Source organism: Onychomys torridus, chromosome 9 (genome assembly GCF_903995425.1).
Source record: "Onychomys torridus chromosome 9, mOncTor1.1, whole genome shotgun sequence".
Classification (NCBI taxonomy): domain Eukaryota; kingdom Metazoa; phylum Chordata; class Mammalia; order Rodentia; family Cricetidae; genus Onychomys; species Onychomys torridus.
Genome location: NC_050451.1, coordinates 91,011,264 through 91,032,604, shown reverse-complemented (window position 1 = coordinate 91,032,604; position 21,341 = coordinate 91,011,264). Strand labels below are relative to the sequence as shown.

General features: G+C 37.6%; 1 protein-coding gene across 13 annotated transcripts in view; it reads left to right on the top strand.

The window, feature by feature from the left end:
* Mycbp2 (MYC binding protein 2) overlaps positions 1-21,341 on the top strand; it is a 243,679-nt gene that overhangs the window by 128,187 nt on the left and 94,151 nt on the right. For all 13 annotated transcript variants that reach the window (XM_036198612.1, XM_036198607.1, XM_036198616.1 and 10 more), the window contains 9 exons: positions 15-236; positions 3,445-3,636; positions 8,445-8,651; positions 9,674-9,805; positions 12,567-12,745; positions 14,792-14,934; positions 16,266-16,366; positions 16,993-17,211; positions 19,942-20,167. In XM_036198612.1, coding sequence (XP_036054505.1) covers positions 15-236; positions 3,445-3,636; positions 8,445-8,651; positions 9,674-9,805; positions 12,567-12,745; positions 14,792-14,934; positions 16,266-16,366; positions 16,993-17,211; positions 19,942-20,167 — 1,621 coding nt within the window. The remainder of the gene's footprint in view (positions 1-14; positions 237-3,444; positions 3,637-8,444; positions 8,652-9,673; positions 9,806-12,566; positions 12,746-14,791; positions 14,935-16,265; positions 16,367-16,992; positions 17,212-19,941; positions 20,168-21,341) is intronic.

Genomic DNA, 21,341 nt, shown 5'->3' with positions numbered 1-21,341 from the left:
TTTGCTCTTAAAAGGATATCCAGGAAGCTAACTTTAAGACCTCCAGTAGCCGCCTCCTTGCAGCTGTGATGTCGGCTCTGTGTCACACCTCTGTGAAGCTGACCTCTATCTTCCCTATTGCATATGATGGAGAAGTGTTACTGCGATCCATTGCTAAGCAAGTCAGCACAGAGAATGACTCAGCACTAGTTCATCGTTTTCCGCTCTTGGTGGGACATATGGAAAAGCTAAGCCAGGTACACCTTTTTAGAAAGCTTTTACAATGGAGAAGCAAACAGTAGTCTTTTCTGAAAGCTTTTACAATGGAAAATAAGCAACAGTAAGTGGAGACATATGTAAGTTTGGTGCCTCATCTTCCTTATTGAAAATTATATTTGACAAATGATCATCTGTTTTATGATAAGAGCTATGCTCTAATTCTCATGTTTACCTGAAAGATAAGTATCTTAGTTACTGTTTGTTTGATTGATTTTCGAGGCAGGGTTTCTCTTTGAAGCTCTTGCTGCCCCGGAACTTGCTCTGTAGGCCAGGGTGGTCTTGAAATCACAGAGATAGAGAGAGATCTGCCTGCCTCTAACTCTTGAGTGCTGAGATTAATGGGATGCACCACCATGCCTGGCTAGCTTAGTTACTATTTTATTGCCATGATAAAACACCATAACCAAGGCAACTTAAAGAAGAAGCACCTGATTTGGGGGATTGCTTACAGCTTCAGAGGGTTTATGGTAGGGAGTGTGGTGACAGGCAGGCATGGCACTGGAGCAGTTGTAGCCCCATACATCTTGATCCACTGGCAGCAGGCAGTGAGAGACTGTGCTTGGTAGGCACTTTTAAAGCTCAAAGCCCTCCTCAAGTGACACCTCCTCCAACAAGGCTAAGTCTCCTAATCTTTCCAGGCATTCAAACATATTCAAACTACCACAATAAGCAATCTTATTTTAAATGACAACTCACTTCTAAAAATGTGAGTATAAAGTAAATACCTACATAATTGTTTATTGCTGTATCATATGAAAGTAAGTTACAGATAACATGAACAATCTTTGTAGTTCTAAATTATGATTGGGAAAATGCTTACAGCCCATAAGGATGTTTGCAACCAAGCACAACAACAACTTAAGTTTGATCCACAGCCTACATGGTGGAAGGGGAGTCTACACTCACACATTGACCCTTGACTACCACATGTGTGCTGTATACACACACACACACACACACACACACACACACACACACACAATAATTGTATAAAATGTAGAAATAAATAACTATGAAAATGAGTTCTATAAAATAAACATAGGAAACCAAAGCACATAAGAAACGTTGTTTAGTAACTGCTTTTGCACTGTTAGAAAGCACTCTAGAAAAAAATTAAAGACATACTTTTGTAGGATCCTTGTAGAAATTTAAAGTATTATAAGGGCCAGCATCAGAAAACCTCAGCCTTTCTAGTAACTATTAATGAATGTCAGGGAAAGAAATACTGAGATGGCAAATTATTTCTAGAAAATTAAGAAAAGTTAATTTTTTTTCTTATAAATTTCTTTTGTTTTTTCTTTCTTCTTTCTTTCTTTTTCTTTCTTTCTTTCTTTTCTTTTTTTTTTTTTTGAGACAGGATTTCTCTGTGTAGTTTTAGAGCCTGTCTTGGAACTTGCTCTGTAGCCCAGGCTGGCCTCAAATTCATAGAGATCCGCCTGCCTCTGCTCCTGAGGGCTGGGATTAAAGGCATGCCCCACCATTGCCCAACTTTTCTTATAAATTTCTGTGCTGTGAGATTATGAAGAAATATAGTTTCCTTATAGATGGATTTTTACAATTTAAATTAGTCTGAATAGCTCTTTCTTTCAACCCTTTAGCAAGTATTTATTGTGTGCGTATTTGCTGTAATTTTAATTAGGTTGTAGTTGAACTGGGTAAAAAACCAAGCATAGCCTTTGAATTGAGTGTCTGCAAAGTACCAGATATTTTTAGGTGATAAATTGTCATTTCACTACATCATGTTGTCAGTGTTTTTACAGGGAACTGGAAGAATAATTGGAAAGCTAAAGCTGTGCATTTATTTGCCAAAAAGAAAGTTTAAAAACCTCAATTAGACCCTTAAATGTTCATTACTAAGTGAAATAGCTGAATTAGGTATATTACCTTGACAGAAACTTATTCAGTCATTTAAATGGTATATTTACATTTGATGTCAAGGCAAATGCTTAAAAATTAAAAGTATATAAAGAGTGGTGACTATATAAAATGTCTAGGCAAAAGGCTACTTATAAGAGAAAACTGAGAAAAAAGTGACATGGGTGATGAATTTAGGAATATTCTGCTATTTTCTGTGGTGATACTTTGTGCTCCAGCAAATAAAGCTTGCCTTGAGATCAGAGTGTGGAGCTAGCCACTAGTTAACCACAGAGGCCAGGCAGTGGTGGCACACACCTTCAGTCCCAGCTCTTGGGATCTCAGTCCTTTAATCCCAGCACTAGGGAGGAGGAGACAGGGAGTGATATGGCTGGGCAGAGAGAGGAACATAATGCTGGTGGAGACAGGAGCATGGCCCCTTTCAAGTTGAGGTGGCTATGGCTTGCTCCTCTGTCTCTCTGCCCTTTTAGCATTTACCCTGATATCTGGCTCTGGGTTTTTAGGAATTACTATTAGAGTTTTATAGTTTAATACTAACGTGTAGTGAGTAATAGTTAATTACGTGATTAAAGTCTTTGAAAATATACCACAATTAATATATATTCTTTCACTTCCTTTTTAAATATAATTGTTATGAAAGAACATATCCAGACACTAAGAATGTGGTTTTGAAATTTGAGTCATAGCAAATACTACCCCTGATTTAGGAAAGTTGAAACTTGAAAGATTTGCAACTAGATACCAAATGTCTGAGTCTCCAGTCCTTGGAAAACTGTAAGATTGAGTGGTTACTGTGACTTCCTCACACTGGGTTAAAACACATTCAAGTGTGCAATAAATGACAGAACTTTGTGTCAGATATCAGCTGAATTATAGTCTTTTCAGTATTTTCTGAAAAATATTTTTGGAGCTTGGATATTGATGAAATTCTAATTTCACATCCTGTAATTTTCTAATAGTTTAGGATTTTGTTTTCTTTCAGAAATTAAATACAGTAGTAGTTGTAAAAAGAGTATCTGTGATTGATTTTTATAGACTCTGAAATCTTGTAGAAAAAGTTTTTAAAATGCTGAATAATTTCCTGCTTATCATGAAGAAAGACACAGTTTATAAACTACTATGTAGTTAAAATAAGAAAATATGTGAGAATGTCACAAAGCTAATAAAAACATACCATGTAAATTATGAGTTAAAAAGAAATAATTCAGGTCTAGAACTTTAGGTTATGATATGGAAAGAATTTTTCAGCTGAGAACTCCTGTGAGGCAAAATAAAGCAATGCTTTGCCTTCTCTCTTCTTACGTATTACAGAGTGAAGAGAACATCTCGGGGATGACAAGCTTCCGTGAAGTTCTGGAGAAGATGCTGGTCATTGTTGTGCTTCCAGTGAGAAATAGTCTTCGGAGAGAAAATGAGCTCTTCTCCTCACACTTGGTCTCTAACACCTGTGGACTACTGGCCAGTATTGTCAGTGAGCTGACGGCATCAGCCCTGGGATCTGAGGTAAGGAGCTGTGTTTCAAAACTGGATAAACAAGCACATGTTCCAGTAGAATCGTAATGCTGTCTCTTTAAGACATTGGTCTATTTAGGCAGCCAGATCTCATAGCCTAACAAGATGAGGCCTCAACCCCAACAACTGTGTGTGGGACCCTTAGGAAACTGTGCTCTTTTGCAGCTTTCTCATCACTGAAGTATAATCCTTTGCTAAACAGCACTCTGCCAAACAAACACACACACACACACACACACACACGAGGAATGATATAAAAGTAAAGTAATCTCCTTTGTTCAGGAGATTTCTCAAAGGTTCTCCCCTGGGCTTCCCACCCCATCTACCCACATCATCCTATCTGTGGTAGCTTTGTCTTTTATTTAGCACTCTTAACAAATCTCCTATCTAGATTTTAAAGGGAAGCTTCTCTTTCCTCTTAAAGACCCATGATATTGTTTCTGACATGATACATGTTCTTTTTAATGCTTACCTACTTTTAATGCTTATCTACTCCCATGATCATGTTGACCTTTGCACTAATAAAGCTCATTTTTTATAGTCATTTCATGTCAATTTCTTTCCCAAATAAGCCTTACTCTATTTTTAACAGCATCATTCATTATAGTACATGCCTCCAATCCCAGCACTTAAGAAGCAGAAGCAAAGTGAACCTAACCTGGGTCATTTAAGAAGACCCATTTCAAAGTATAAATAAGCAAAGAACAATAACAACAACAAACATATTTAGCTTTCCATGTTATTTCTTTATTCATATGTTTTGGGTTATTTTGCTTTTTAAATATATTTGTTTTAATTTTACACATCAGCCATGGGTTCCCCCTGTCCTCCCCCCTTCCGCCCCTGCCCCCAGCTTCCCCCATCCCCTCCCCTCCATTCGCATCTCCTCCAGGGCCAAGACTCCCCTGGGGATTCATTTCAACCTGATGGATTCAGTACAGGCAGGTCCAGTCCCCTCTTTCCAGGCTGAGCAACGTGTCCCTGTGTAAGCCCAAGGCTCCAAACAGCCACCTCATGCACTAAGGATAGGTCCCGGTCCCACAGCCTGGATGCCTCCCAAACAGATCAAGCTATTCAATTGTCTCACTTATCCAGAGGGCCTGATCCAGCTGGGGGCTCCACAGCCTTTGGTTCATAATTCATGTGCTTCCATTCATTTGGCTACTTGTCCCTGTGCCTCTCCAATCTTGGTCTCAACAATTCACGCTCTTACAGTCCCTCCTCTTTCTCCACAATTAAACACTTGGAGCTCCACCTGGGGCCTGCTGGGTATCTCTGCATCCACTTCCATCAGTTTTTGGATGAGAGTTCCAGCACGACAGTTAGGGTGTTTTGCCATCTGATCACCAGACTAGGTCACATCAGGCTTTCTCTCGACCATTGCCAGTAGTCTACAGAGGATGTATCATTGGGATTTCTGGGGACCTCTCCAGCATTCTGCCTATTCCTGTTCTCATGTGGTCATCATTTATCATGGTCTGTTATTCCTTGTTTTCCCTTTCTGTTCTTGATCCAGCTGGAATCTACTGCTCCCCTAAGCTTTCTTTCCCTCAAACCATGCCCTTCATTACTCCCACTGTCGTCCAGGTTGTTCATGTATATCTCATCCATTTCTCTGTCATTGGGCAATCCCTGTGTCTTTCCTAGGGTCCCGTTTTCTAGGTAGCCTTCCTGGAGTTGTGTAGCAGTCTAGTCGTCTTTCTTTTACATCTAGTATCCTCCTATGAGTGAGTACATACCATGTTTGTCCTTCTGAGTCTGGGTTACCTCACTCTGGATGATTTTTTCTAGATCCATCCATTTGCCTGCAAACCTCATGATGTCATTTTTTTCTCTGCTGAGTAGTATTCCATTGTGTATATGTACCATATTTTCTTTATCCATTCTTCAGTTGAAGGGCATCTAGGTTGTTTCCAGGTTCTGGCTATTATAAACAATGCTGATATGAACATAGCTGAGCAAATGCCCTTGCAGTATGATTGAGTATTCCTTGGGTATATGCCCAAGAGTGCCACAGCTGGGTCTTGGGGGAGATGGATTCCAAGTTTTCTAAGGAAGTGCCATATTGATATCCAAAGTGGCTATACAAGCTTGCATTTCCACCAGCAGTGGAGGAGAGTTCCCCTTGCTCCACATCCTCTCCAGCATAAGCTGTCTTCTGTGTTTTTGATCTTAGCCATTCTGACAGGTGTAAGGTGGTATCTCTGAGTCGTTTTGATTTGCGTTTCCTGGATAATTAGGGATGTTGAGCAATTCCTTAAATGTCTTTCAGCCATTTGAACTTCCTCTGTTGAGAATTCTCTGCTTAGTTCTATAGCCCATTTCTTAATTGGACTGTTGGGCATTTTGATGTCTAATTTCTTGAGTTCTTTATATATTCTGGATATCAGCCCTCTGTCAGATGTGAGGTTTGTGAAGACCTTTTCTCATTCTGTAGGCTGTCGCTTTGTCTTGTTGACCGTGTCCTTTGCTCTACAAAAGCTTCTCAGTTTCAATAGATCCCACTGATTGATTGTTTCTCTCAGTGTCTGTGCTACTGGTGTTATATTTAGAAAGTGATCTCCAGTGCCAATGTCAGTAGCCCTCCTATATACAATTGACAAACAGGCTGAGAAGGAAATCAAAGATACATCACCCTTTACAATAGCCACAAATGATATAAAATACCTTGGAGTTACTCTAATTAAGCATGTGAAGGACCTATATGACAAGAACTTTAAGTCCCTGAAAAAAGAAATTGAAGAAGATGTCAGAAAATGTAAAGATCTCCCATGTTCATGGATAGGCAGGATTAACATAGTAAAAATGGCAATCTTACCAAAAGCAATCTACAGATTCAATGCAATCCCCATCAAAATACCAACACAATTCTTCACAGATCTGGAAAGAATAATACTCAACTTCATATGGAAAAACAAAAAACCCAGGATAGCCAAAAGAATCCTGTACAATAAAACAACCTCTGGAGGCATCACGATCCCCTACCTCAAGCTCTACTGTAGAGCTACCGTAATAAAAACAGCTTGGTACTGGCATAAAAACCGACATGTGGACCAATGGAATCGAATTGAAGACCCTGACATTAACCCGCACACCTATGAACATATAATTTTTGACAAAGAAGCCAAAAATGTACAATGGAAAAAAGAAAGTATCTTCAACAAATGGTGCTGGCATAACTGGATGTCAATGTGTAGAAGGCTGCAAATAGATCCATATCTGTCAACGTGCACAAAACTTAAGTCCAAGTGGATCAAAGACCACAACATAAATCCAGTTACTCTGAACCTGATAAAAGAGAAAGTAGGAAGTAGTCTTGAACACATTGTTTTGGGTTTTTAGAAACTAATTTCCAGATAGGTCAGAAATAAGTGTTTAGAAAGAATATTCTTGTTTTAAAAAAAAAAAAATGCAGGGCTGGGAAGATGGTCCAGCAGATAGGAGTGCTCCCCTATGTACAAATTCAGGTATGTCCATGTGTCTGCACCTGTAAATCCAGCGCTGTAGGGGACAGACAGGAGGATTTTTGGCTCTTTATACTGCCTATCTAGCTCCATTTTTAATAAGAATGTTCTGTCTTTAGTGAGTGAGTTAGAGAGTGGTAGAACAAAACACCTGATGTCCTTTTGTGTGTGCTCATGCACAGGTTATACATACACACAAATCATTAAAAAAAACCCTTTCTGCCTTCCTGTTGTATGATCTACTCATTTTATTATTACTTTTAAGACTCTCTGTCTCTTTCTCTGTGTGTGTGCGCACACATGTGGTGTGCATGCATGTGTATCTAGAGATATACCTGTGTGTGTATATATGTGTAGAAGCCAGAGATTGATGTTAGGTGTCTTCCTCTGTCTTTATTGAACATATTTATTGAGACTCAATCTTAAACTCAATGTGGGAATCATCTATTGGCAGACTGTTTGTCCAGAGGCCCAGGTTACCATCCACCCAGCTAACTTACTGCTGGTGTTACAAATATGCTGCCATTCCAGCTTTTAAATGGGTTCTGGGAATCATACCACAGGTCTCCATGCTCATAGTACAAATAGTACTAACAGAGCCATTCCCAACTCAAATCCCATCTTGAAACTGCTCTCTTATTAATATAACCAGGTTATCAAAGTATGTTAAAGTATGTAGTATCTTCTTAGCCCAGGTTCTTATCTGCACATTATACAAATCCATGAACTTGCACCAGTTGATGCAAGTGATGCTCTGAAGTCAAGGAAGTAATAGTAAATACATGGTACTTCAAGAACAGGAAGTGCCAAAGCTTTGCTCTATCTCTAGTTACGTATACAAGTACATATGAAAACGGGGCAGAATCTTAGTCTCAACTATACTGTAATTCCTTTAATTGTGGTAAGATATTCATAAATTAAACTTTATCATTGTAACAGTTCTTGTGTGTATAGTTCAGTGTTAGCAAGTATACATCTTGTTTTGTAGCCAGTGTAACAAAATTCAAGAAGTATCAAGTATTAAGTGTTTGATAAGGTCACCTTGAAACAGTGATGGGTGCCTGACATTTTAGAAGTATATTATTTTTCTCTTTCCACTGCCTTTCTTAACTATGTTTTATGACTTACTTGAATGCTTTAACTGAGTTTGATGCTTCTGTGTTTTGTTTTACCCCCAAACAGATTGTGGCTTGATTTTGAAAATCCTGTCTTAATATAAAATACATAATTCAAATGAATGTTTACTATCTAATATATATCCATTAGATACTGTGTTTCAGTTGTTGCTATTAATACTCAGGTTATCAACTGCTGATGGAATTGTGTTGTTCACAGGTTGATGGACTTAATTCTCTTCACTCTGTAAAAGCCAGTGCTAACCGATTCACAAAAACAAGTCAGGGAAGGAGTTGGAACACTGGAAATGGATCCCCTGATGCAATCTGTTTTGCAGTAGACAAACCTGGAATCGTTGTGGTTGGTTTCTCTGTCTATGGAGGAGGTGGCATACATGAGTATGAATTAGAGGTCTTGGTTGATGATGTAAGTCTCACTCTTGCAGCATTTTTCTTGCTGTGAGGTTATCTGAGTTTACCATTGTCAAGGCACGATGGTTTCAAACCTTCAGAAGTCTAACAGATCACCTATATGTGGACAACATTAAATCAGAATAAAAAGGCTTACTTTACATGATTGTTTGAAGGCATCTTGGTACACTTCTGCCTTTTTTATTTTTTATTTTTTTGCAGTTTCTGAAAGGGAGAGATTTTAAGTGGAATTGAAAACTAGAAAGCTAAGACTTTGATTCCAAGTCTTATGTAATTTTTTTCTGCTATTGTCATTTTTTATGATTCTAGAATACTGTTTTAAGTTTAGATGGATACTACTTCCTCTATCAAATAAACCATTTTATTAAATGGTAATGGAAAATTCTTCCTAAAAGATAGTGATTTTGATTGTAGCTGTATATTCTCTATTATCAAAATTATTACAAAGTTTAATATGATACAGGAAACATAAAAATAAGTTTCTTGTAAATAGCATATATTTAACTGATTCATTTGAGCAATTACTTTTAATTAACATCTGCTTCATTAGACTGTATGTATAGTCTCTCCATGAAGATACTCAAACACTTCCAAGACCTAAAAGAATACTAGTCAATTTATGTTTTAATTTCTTCAGGAAACAAGATAAAAAGTGAATAGCTTAGAGTAGTAAAATCTTTCTTTAGAAATGCTAATAACTAATTTCAGTTTTTTAATACATTTGCTTGTGTGAGTGTGCATGCACACATGCATCCATATTCTAAAGTGCATATGTAGAGACCAGAGAGCATCTTGTGGAAGCCAGTTCTCTCCACCATGTGGGGAATCTCAAGAGATCAAACTGAGGTTGTCAGGCTTGGGGACAGATTTGTTTACCTGTTGAGCCATCTCTACCAGCCCATGACTAATTTTATATATAAGGCAATAAACTGCCTAAAGACAGTAATGGATTATAATCAGAATTGTCCTGCAATAAAGTTAAGTGTCTTGTGAATTTTGTTTTTATATATGTGTTAGAGTGAACATGCAGGAGATTCAACTCATTCTCACAGATGGACATCTCTAGAATTAGTCAAAGGAACTTATACAACAGACGATTCACCCAGTGACATAGCTGAAATCAGACTTGACAAAGTTGTTCCTTTAAAGGTAATGTCATCTACGTTTCTTTTTTAACTAAGAGGTGATGTTTTAAAGTTAAAAATAGTGAAAAACAGGCTGGAGAGCTGGCCCAACGAGTAGGTGTGTGTACTGCTCTTACAGAGGGCATGAGTTTGAATCCCAGCACCCATGTTGGGAGGCTCACAGTCACTGGCAACTTCAGTTCCGGGATACCCAACGCCCTCTTCTGACCTCTTCAAGTAGCTGCACTTGTGCATGCACTCCCAATATATACATGCATATACACCATTAAAAATAAAAGTAATGTTTTAAAAATATGTTGAAAGGTAGTCCCTGAATTTTCAGTGTTAGCTATGGCTTCTCTTAAGTTATCTGTTACATGCTGCTTCAACTACTTATCCATTTGCCTACTACAATATAATATTCTTGGTGTTGTACTGTGTTGTGCTCTGTTTTTGCACATTCAAATTCTAGTATATTAGGAAGAATTGTTAGGTTTTATTGTCAGACAGCCTTAGAGTCAGGTTAAGACCGACTTAGCGTTTTAAAAGAATTAGTATAATATAAGTAGGAAAGATGCAGAGTAGTATTTATTCCTTTTCTGACATGTTACATCATTCTCCCATGTGAGATTTATTAAATCTGGCATATTATCATTTTAGCACTTTGAGCCTCTTCTTTTGGTGAGGAAGTCGAGCATCCATACTATACGGACGAAGTAATGACAGCAGAGAACATGCCTCCATGAGAAGCATAGAATTGAAACTGACTAGCTTTCAGTCTGCATCTTTCCAACTTATATTGCACCAAAAGTGCTTCAAAGAAAAAATGTGGTCTTAAGAGTTAATATTAATGGGGCCACATAGGTAGCTCAGCAGTTAAGAACACAGGGGATCCAGGTTCTGTTCCCAGCATCCACATGGTGGCTCACAACCATCCATTACTTCAGGTCATGGGATCTGATGACCTCTTTGAACTACCCACACACCAGGGATGCACATAGTGCACATACATGCATATATGTAGGCAAAACACTTGTACTCCTAACGTAAGTAAATATACAGAAAAGAGTATTAGGATTTTTCCCTTCATAATAATTTTATAAATATAAGTGAATAAATATTATTTTGGAATAGAATTTAAAGTGTAAAGTAGATTCATCAGACTTCATCAAAAATAGCTTTGATGGCTGGAGTGCTACACCAGTGGTTAGGAGTAATACTCTTGTAGAGGACTGGAGTTAGTTCCCAGCACCCACATCAGGAGGCTTATTTATCACCTGTAACTCCAGCTCCAAGATATCTTCTGTGATCTTCTATCTGCCATAGCATTGTGCACATGCACACACACACACACACACACACACACACACACACACACATGATCTTTTAAAAAAATAAACAGCTTAGATACTGTCATAGTCATAGAATTTATTGCTATGATAAACATCATGATGAAAGCAACTGGGGAAGAAAAGGTTTATTTGGTTTACTCTGACACAGAGTGGTCTGTCACTGAAGGAAGTCAAGACAAGAACTGAAGCAGTTCAGGAACTTGGATGCAGGAGCTTATGTAGAGACCATGGAGGAGTGCTGCTTACTCACTTGCTTCTCATGACCTACCCAGCCTGCTATCTTATAGAACCGAGGACCACCAGCCCAGGGCTAGCCCCTCCCACATCAGTCACAAAAGAAAATGCCTTACAGGCTTGCCCATGGCCTGATCTTATGGAGGCATATCCTCAAGTAAAGTTCCCTCCTCTGAGATGACTAAACTTGTGTCTACTTGGCATAAAACTATCCTACTGGATCATAAAGCACGAGTATCTGTAGCTCTGTTTTCCTATGTACTATGTTCTGTACCATATTCTGGACAGTTTTGTATGGGTTTTTTCCCCATATGTGGGTAAGCATATTTTTGTCTCTGAGTACATTTTGCCCCAAATAAAAATGTAGTAGACTCACAGTTATTTTTATATACTTAGAGTTATTTTAAGAATTTAAGCTCATAGAAAAATATTATTTTATAGTAATAGTTATGAGTATTTCAGTCAGTGTTCCATTGCTGTGAAGAGATACTATGACTAAGGCAACTCTTATAAAGGAAAACATTTCATTGGAGCTGGCTTACAGTTTCACAGGATTAGTCCATTATCATCATGGTGGGAAGCATGGTGGAGTATAGGCAGACATGGTGCTGGAGAAGGAGCTGAGAGTTGTACCTCTTGATCTGCAGGCAACAGGAAGTGAGCTGTGTCAATGAGTATAGCTTGAACATAGGCGACCACAAATCCTACCCCCACAGTGATATACTTTTTCCAATAAGTCCATACCTACTCCAACAAAGCCATACCTGCCACTCCCTATGGGAGCCATTTTCTTCCAAACCATGACATTGATTAGTATTTTACGTTTGTAATTAAGCGCAGGAATTACCCATGTTTGTTGATAGTCAACTACTAGTCTCACTGCTTACTAGCTATGTTACTTTGTGCAAGTTGTTTAACAACTGAACCTCAAATTCTTCACTTGTTGAGTAATATACTTACCTACTAAGGACACTTGAATTAATTCTGTTACCTCATATAAAGCAGTTAGGGCAGATTCTGTTACTCAAAACGTATTCAGTAAATATTAGCTATTAGATTCATTAAAAACTCATTTAATGAAATTATTTGTAATGACCACAGAGTTTCAGTATACTTGAGTAGTTTACTGCTAGAGTTCTTTCAGTATCCTCTCCTTATATTATGAACAGATATAACATGCTTTATTTCTCCATCATGAAGGAAAATGTTAAATATGCTGTGCGCTTGAGGAACTATGGAAGTCGTACAGCCAATGGAGATGGAGGAATGACCACCGTTCAGTGTCCAGATGGAGTGACTTTTACCTTCAGCACATGTAGCTTGAGCAGTAATGGCACAAACCAGACCAGAGGACAGATTCCACAGATATTGTACTATAGGTACGTGCACTTATAGTTAGAAATGAAATGTGTTAAAGTGGTGTGTGTAGTGAGAGTTCTCCTGCCTGGCCCACAGTCAGGACAAATCTCTCTTACCCGCCTGGCACATAGATGCTCAGACCCAACCAAGTAAACACACAGAAACTTACATTGTTTAGAAACTGTATGGCTGTGGCAGGCTTCTTGTTATCTACTTCTTTTATCTTAAATTAACCCATTTCTGTTCATCTATACTTTGCCATGAGGCTCGTGGCTTACCAGTACCTTACATCTTCCTTGTCATGGCGGCAGCTGGCGGTGTCTCTCTCGCTCCAGCCTTCACTTCCCACCATTCTCCTCTTCCTTGTCCTGCCTACCCTATCCTTCCTGCCTGGCTACTGGCCAATCAGCACTTTATTTATTTTAACCAATCAGATTAACACATTTGACATACAGAACATCCCACAGCAGGTGTGTAATATTTATTATTATATAAAATTTGCCAATTCAGTACTGTATCTAAATTACAAATTTATCTTTCTAGCACATACTTAATTCCTGTGAAGAATCTTCATTTAAAAATATCTATTCAGTATTAAGTATAAAGTTGAACGCTTTTATATATATATATATTTTTTAGTATCATTGAAGCTTTTGGTGTTTTGTTTTGTTTTTTGTACTGTCATATATGTTGTTGATGTTATATTTTAATTTCTTAATTGTGCTCTAAAATTCAAGTAGAATTTACTCATTTCTTTTCATAATTAACCAAAGTTCAGGTAGTGGCATTGCCTTGCTTCTTTTATCCAGTCTGAAGAATAGTCTTCTATCTTTTACCTGCTCAGGTTAAACTCTGAGACTCTACACAATATAATGGTGGGGGTTTTCTTAGAGTATTTTAGCAAACTATTTAGTGGGTAAATGGTGGAAAACAGAAAACTAATCTTTGGGCCAAAAAGCCCCAGATACACATAATTCATCGTGTCTGATTTGTTTGGTCTAATCATGTACCTGTAGTATGAGTGTCATTGAGCACTTCTGTTCTCAACCTAAGTCTGTATCAAATCACTAATAGTGCTCATGTAGTGCTACCTGCGGTTGCCGCAGCCAGTAGGCACTTTCCTATCTGTTTCCCAGAAGAGGGAACTGAGGGTTGAGGGGTTAAACGTCTTTCCAAATCACATCTTAGTGACTTAGGATAAAGGGATTTGTACAGAGGATGTTGGACTCCAGGTAACACACCTGTAAGTCACCATACCAAATATCTTCCTTAAAGATGCTTTCTCTGTTTGGCTGATAGATGTAGTAGGTTTCATGTGTTCATAGTAGTCATACAGTTGTAGCCAAATACCTGGTCATTCTGGCTGTCTTTCTCTTGCACCCTACATCTAATTAGTTAGTTTCTGAAAGCCATATTTGTAAAATGCTCTACATCTGACTTTTTCTATCTGATCACCAACACCTTTACTTGTAAAATAATCACAGGCTCTATATGAGTCTCTTTCTCTATTGCCCTTTACAGTCAGTTCTCCCCAAGACAATCAGTTATCTGATAAAAATGAAAAATAGACCCACTGTACCATTGCTCAATTCTCTCTTGACTCTTTTTATATGAAATATGTATTTGTTACTGTGACCACTAAACTCTGTATGATCTGACCGCGTTTACCATCCCTTCAGATTTTACGCTTTCTCCTTCCGTCATAGCAATAGTTGTTTGCATTCTCTTCCCTAAATTCAGCACCTGGCTCCCTTTTGTCCTGATACTTTTGTCTCACATTTTTCCTAGGCCCTTTGTAATTTATTTTTTAAACGCAATTCAGCTCTTTGTTTAATAATAGTTCATCAAAGAGTAACTTAATCTAATATGAACTAACACCCTTTACTATTTTATACTTTCTGCTTTGTTTCTGTTCAAAGCTTTTATTGCTTCCTAAATTAACATAATTACACATATATGTCTTAACTTTAATTGTTTTTTACTTCAAGTTTATTGAGAAACTCTAATCTGAATATAATTCATTAAATTACCAGTAAAAACTATTTTCATGCTTATTCATGTCACAGGAGTGAATTTGATGGAGATTTACAGTCCCAACTTCTAAGTAAAGCCAATGAAGAAGATAAAAACTGTAGCAGAGCACTCTCTGTGGTAAGCACTGTTGTTCGAGCTGCGAAGGATCTGTTGCACAGAGCACTTGCTGTGGATGGTAAGACTATTATTTTCCTGTCATTATAGTCATAGTTTAGAATCTGTAATTCTTCTCTGTGCATCATTAATGAAGGGGAGCCATCTTGTAGAATCCCAAAGTGTTTAGTTCCGTATCCATCTATACAAGTATCTGTTTTGGATCATTCACATACTTCATACTTAGCAGAAGATTTGTTTTTAGAATGATCTAAACAAATCACCTGATACTTTTATTTTTTTAGTTTATACAAAAAGAGAAACATTCCATCTAATTAAATTAGTTTTTTTGCTTTATTCCTAGTTAGTAATAAATATTTTTTTCTTTCTGTGTATCCTGTTCCTGTTAAGTATCACCATTCACCCAAATGTCTGGATAACCTTGCCCATCTCCTCAGATCTACTTTTCTAAATTAAGCCTGGGACTATTCTTTCACTGGAAACTCCAGTTGGTTTTTCCTCTTTCTCTGTTTTTCTAGTACCTAGCTCAAGCTGCCATAGTGCAACCTCATATGTACTTTCTCGTGGATAGAAATGTCCAAATAATCTCATTGCTGCCTTCCTCCTCTTACCTGCCTCTTTGTACCTGGGTATCCTTTGTACTATCAGAAGTGTTAGAATAAAGTATTCAGTGTTATCCTTTCCACTAAAAATTTGGTCCATCCAGAGGTTTAGGCTAGGTTAAAAAGTATTTTCTGAATAAATGTCATTTATTCTTATGCAACAGGTCTAGAAGCCCATATTTGGGAGAATAATCGCCCTGTAATGTAAATGTCTAGGTTTAGCCTATCTTTTAAGCCTCATGTTCATGGAAAAAATGACTAAAATGGCTATCAGCAAAGTTCTTCATGGAAAATAGATGTCGTAATAGAAAAGTGACAACAGACGCTTTTTGAGATGTTTATATGTACAGAGGTTGTTCTGAGTGCTTTGTATATGTGTTAAGTCATTTAATCCTAACAGCGGTCAGGGAAGAAATATGTCTTGCTTTTCAGATTAAATAATTTGCCTAGTGTCGTTTATATTGCTGTGTTTAAAAACCACTGCCTTAGGTTCTACTCCTGGCTCTAGCATTTTGCAGGTATATATTTGTAGAACACATTAAGAATTTACTATAAGATATACAAACACTGCATGCCTTGGTTTTCTCTTCTAAAAAGTAAGAAGTATTTATTGTAAGGATTGAGATAATACATGGCTAGTAAATCCCTTACAAAAAATTGATCCAGTCCTTTATAGACATGTAGTTAATGTCAACCACAACTTTCTGAGGATAATAGGGTATAGGCTAGTTTAGCATGTGTACACTATAACGAAACCACCTTCTAACTATAGTTTTAATGCTTTTTTTAGCTGATGACATTCCAGAACTGCTTAGCTCTTCCAGTCTGTTTTCCATGCTGCTTCCCCTTATTATAGCCTACATAGGACCAGTAGCTGCTGCTATTCCCAAGGTGTGTAACTAAATTCTATGACTTTGAATTTCTTACCATTTTTATACCATTTCGTATATCTTCCCTTTAAAGATATATTAAGGCTCTGGGGTTATAGATAACAAAAAAGCACCTCATGTAGGAGAAGTTGTTATTATTAGTTAAGCCTCTTTGTTCCCAGCATTGCTTGTTGACTTAGTATACTTACATATTGATTTCACACTTGAAGATCTGTCTTATAAATATGACATATAAAGAAAGATTAAGTTACTTGCTTATTTTAAAATTTCTGAGTTTGATGCCAGTTCTCCACCTTAAATAAAAATAGCAGTAGAAATGGAATGTTTTACAGTAGTGAGATAAGACATAAAGAAAGTCATAAACTATGGAGTCTTTGGCATAACTAAATATTGAGAAAAGATATTTACTGTAGACCACAGAAAAGCAAGAGTTTTAAAATATAGATTATTTTGATATAATATCTAAGATAAAAGTATTTACCCATTAAAAATGTTTTTGTTTAAAAATACATTATAGAAACTGTGTATGGAAATTGTTACTGATAAGCATTGCCAACAATTAGGATACTTTCTTAGTAAAATTAATTTCACATTTATTTAATCATGTATATTTTTTATATCTACTAGGTTGCTGTAGAAGTTTTTGGCCTTGTCCAACAATTGCTTCCCTCAGTTGCCATTTTGAATCAGAAGTATGCACCCCCTGCGTTCAATCCCAATCAGTCAACTGATAGCACAACAGGAAACCAGCCTGAGCAAGGTCTCTCAGCTTGTACCACTTCTAATCACTATGCTGTCATTGAGAGTGAGCACCCATACAAGCCTGCCTGTGTGATGCACTACAAGGTGGGCACCGTTCTTAGCAAGACTCAAATCCCAACCTTGAGCTGAGATTTTCTAATGGTATCTGAAAGAGTATTTTGCATATGTTCAGAAATGTCACTTCTTTGTAGCACTTAAATATAAATAATCCACAGATGATTAGGAACTGTTGGGCTAAAGAAGACCTAAAGATAGAACTTGTCCCCTTTTTTAAAGATAGATTCTTTTCTCATACAATGTCTCCTGATTAGTTTCCCTCCCTCTACTCCTCCCAGTCCTTCCCCACCTCCCTCCCTCTGGATCCCTATACTTTCCCAGGCTTCTAGCAGATGACAACTAAACATGACAAAAGAAAATATAAGATGAGGCAAAAACTAGAACATCAACAGTTGAACCAGGCAACTCAGCAGAAGAAAAAGAGCCCCGAAGAAGGCACAAGAATCAGAGACCCTCATTTATATACACTTTATAAAATACTAACCTGGAAGTATGTTTGCAGAGGGCCTGGTGTAGACATGTTGACTCTGTTGCTGCTGTCTCAGTCTTTGAGGGTTCATATGCTCTTGGCTCCTGCTGTCCTCCATCCCTGCTGGCTTTTACACTATTTACACTATTTCCATCTTCTCTTCCACAGAGTTTCCTTAGCTCTGAGGGGAGAGATTTGATGGAGACATCTCTTTTAGAGCTGTGTGTTCCAAAGTCGTCCGTGTGTCTCTGTCTCTGTCTCTCTCTGTCTCTCTTTCTCTGTCTCTCTGTCTCTCTCTCTCTGTCTCTCTCTCTCTCTCTCTCTTTATCTCTCTCTCTCTTTCTCTCCCCATCTTTCTCCATGATGTCTGGCTGTGGGTCTTTGTATTTGTTCCCATCAGTTGTAGGAGGAAGCTTCTCTGATGATGGCTCAACATGGCACATCTCTATAAGTATAGCAGAATGCCATTGGGAATCATTTTTTTTGTTGTTTGTTTTGTTTAGTTTTGTTTTAACCTAAGGCTTTACCTTAGGTCTCTGGGCTATCTAGGAAAACAGAACTTTTACCTTACAGATGTTATACTTTGGTACGTTTTTGTTGTTTGTTTTTTTGTTTTTTCTGTTTATTTTTTTGAGACAGGGTTTCCCTGTGTAGCTTTGGAGCCTGTCCTGGAACTTGTTCTCTGACCAGGCTGGCCTTGAACTCACAGTCATCCGCTTGCCTTTGCCTTCCAAGTCTGGGATTAAATGTGTGTGCCACAACCACTTGGCCTCTGGTAGGTGTTTCAAAGTTGTTTACAAATATTTTTCTAACAGTATTGAAGTACATAATGCTAAACTCTGTGGTATATATTATAATCATAGTGAATATAAATCTTAAATTTTGTAAATAATATTTTTATTATGTGTTCCTGTGGGCATATTCGTGCATGGATAAAGAGGCAAGAAGATAACTGCATGTTATTCCTTAAGCACTATCCACATTGTTTTTGAAACAAGGTCTCTTACTGAACTAGAACTGGCAAAGTTCACTAGCCTGGCTGGCCAGCAGCCCCAGTGGTGGTCTTGTCTTTACCTCCCAACCCTGAGATTAAAGCTTGTACCACCATGCCCAGACTTTATTTATTTACTTTGACACAGGTCCTGGAGACTACACTCTAGTCCTCAAACTCTTTACAGACAGAGCTATCCCCCTACCCTGTAAATCATACTTTTTAAACTGGCATTATTGGTACCACTATCTGAACTCTGAAAATCAAAAGTAGTCCACTTAGAATATTATATAAAAAATAAAAAGTGAAATATTTTAAAATTTATGGTTATTATATTCAAATCCTTTTAGTAAATAAATGAGAATGAATCACGTGCTTTTTCAATTATATTTTTGTGCTTGTAAAACATTCAATTTGGTTTAGAAATAGGAGCTGTATAATAGTGGACCAGATAATGCTGTAGCCTTACTCATCTCCGGGTTCAAGTCTTAAGCTCTTAATCAAACCATTTCATTTATTTTCTAATTCTTCCTTCTCTTTTATATTATTGTAAAACAATTAATGCTACTTTCTTTTGTATTTCTTTCATGTAAGAACCCTCTAACTATAATAACACTTAAAATGAGCAATTCCTTAATATTATAAAATATGCATATTTTATGTGTTTGTTTGAATTTGCATTCACATAAGATGAATATTTGGTATTGTTTGTTTCTTCAGTAACCCCACACACACACTTTTTTGGGTTTTTGAGACATGTTAAAGCCCTGCAAATATATTCATACCCTTCCATCCCTGTCTTTGGGTTTCCTCAACTTTTGATTGTTGAAGAAACTTGCCCCATATCTCAGCTGGATGTGAGTCTCTTCATTTTACCTCACTGAGAAAATTAGATTCTCCCTTCTAATTTTCCTTGCATCTTTATTCCCTGGAATGAACAAATATTTAGACTTACCTTTCCTGCTTTAGCTCTGGAATCAGCCACTTTTAAAAAAAAGGCTCTTGTTCTTGTTATAATACATATATACATATATATGTATGTATGTATGTGTGTATATATATATATATATATATAATTTGTTTTGTGAATTGGTTTTTAATTGGATTTTGTTTTCTAATATTTAAATAATTACATACTCCAAAACTAAATTATAAGACAGTCTGTTTTGTTTCCTTCACTTGATTTCTCCATTGTTTTGTAGTGTATCATTCTCTCATTTCATTTAATGTAGGCACACATACACTTAACAGATGTAGGTGTGTGCATGTATACTCATATCTTCTTGTCTCCTGCCAGGTGACATTCCCAGAATGTGTTAGGTGGATGACAATAGAATTTGACCCTCAGTGTGGTACCGCACAGTCAGAAGACGTCCTCCGTCTGCTTATTCCTGTCAGAACTATTCAGAACTCAGGATATGGGCCGAAATCGACAACTGTTCATGAAAACCTTAACTCATGGATAGAATTAAAGAAGTACTCAGGATCCTCTGGATGGCCTGCTATGGTTTTAGTGTTGCCAGGTGGATTTTCTCTTCTCCGTTGTATGGGTTAACATGGATATATATATATATTAAAGATGCACTATCGAAAGTGTTTAACTTCAGGGAGAATTATTAAAGACTTATAGGTCTTGGTTTCAATTGAGAAAAATAAGATATGCTGGGCAAAGGGCATAATGTACTCTAAATTTAAGAAGAGTGATTATTTGAAGATTTTTGAGGTGGGGAGAGTTAATACTGAGTAATCTATATAGTTGGAACCAAACTACAAAAAAGGTGTAAAAATGGAATTGATTTTCTATTTTCCAAGTAAATGCTATCTTTCAGAAGTAGGATTCAAGCCCTTCCTTTGCAGGTGTATGTAGTAGAATATTTTACGGTGTGCTACTTTTGTTTGTATTACATTTATTTAACTCTGTGAAACTGTGTTACTGTGCCCATGAAAAACATCTGATGGTTTAATAAAGAACCAGCCAATAGCATGGCAGGAGAAAGGATATGTGGGGCTGGCAAGCAGAGTATAAATAAAGGAGAAATCTAGGAAGAGGGATCTGAGATCTAGCAGCCGAGAGGAGGAGGACTCCAGGGGCTAGCCACCCAGCCACTCAGCAAGCCACAGAGTAAGAATAAGATTTACAGAAGTAAGAGAACAGGAAAAGCCCAGAGGCAAAAGGTAGACAGGATAATTGAAGATAAGGAAAGCTGCCTAGAAATTAAGCCAAGCTCAGGCTGGACATTCATAAGGAAAAATAAGCCTCCATATGTGATTTGTTTAATAGCTGGGTGGCAGGCCCCCCAAGAAAAGAGTAAACACAAACAACAACATTTTGATGCCCCACATTGGGCACCAATTGTCCTTTTTTTTAATGGTTGCTGCTTTTTAACCCACATCTGTCTGAAACAGCCACTGTAACTCCGCCGCTACCAGGAGTTAGACCAGGAGTGCTGTAGCCAGAGGAAAATCTGTTCCCTCAGCTCCAACTCTCGAAAAGATACAAAGGGAACTTAACTTTTTTCCCTCAAAAGAACCCAAGATTCAAAGGTTAAAATGGAATTCTGCTCTTCAAAGGCTAAATAGCTAGTTGCTCAGCTTCTCTCCTCCTTGTGTCCTCCAAAAAGCCCTTGTGCTGCTCCTCCCCCTCCATATAAACCTGTCTCACCTGGCTCCTCCCTACCACTTCCTGTCAGCTAGGAG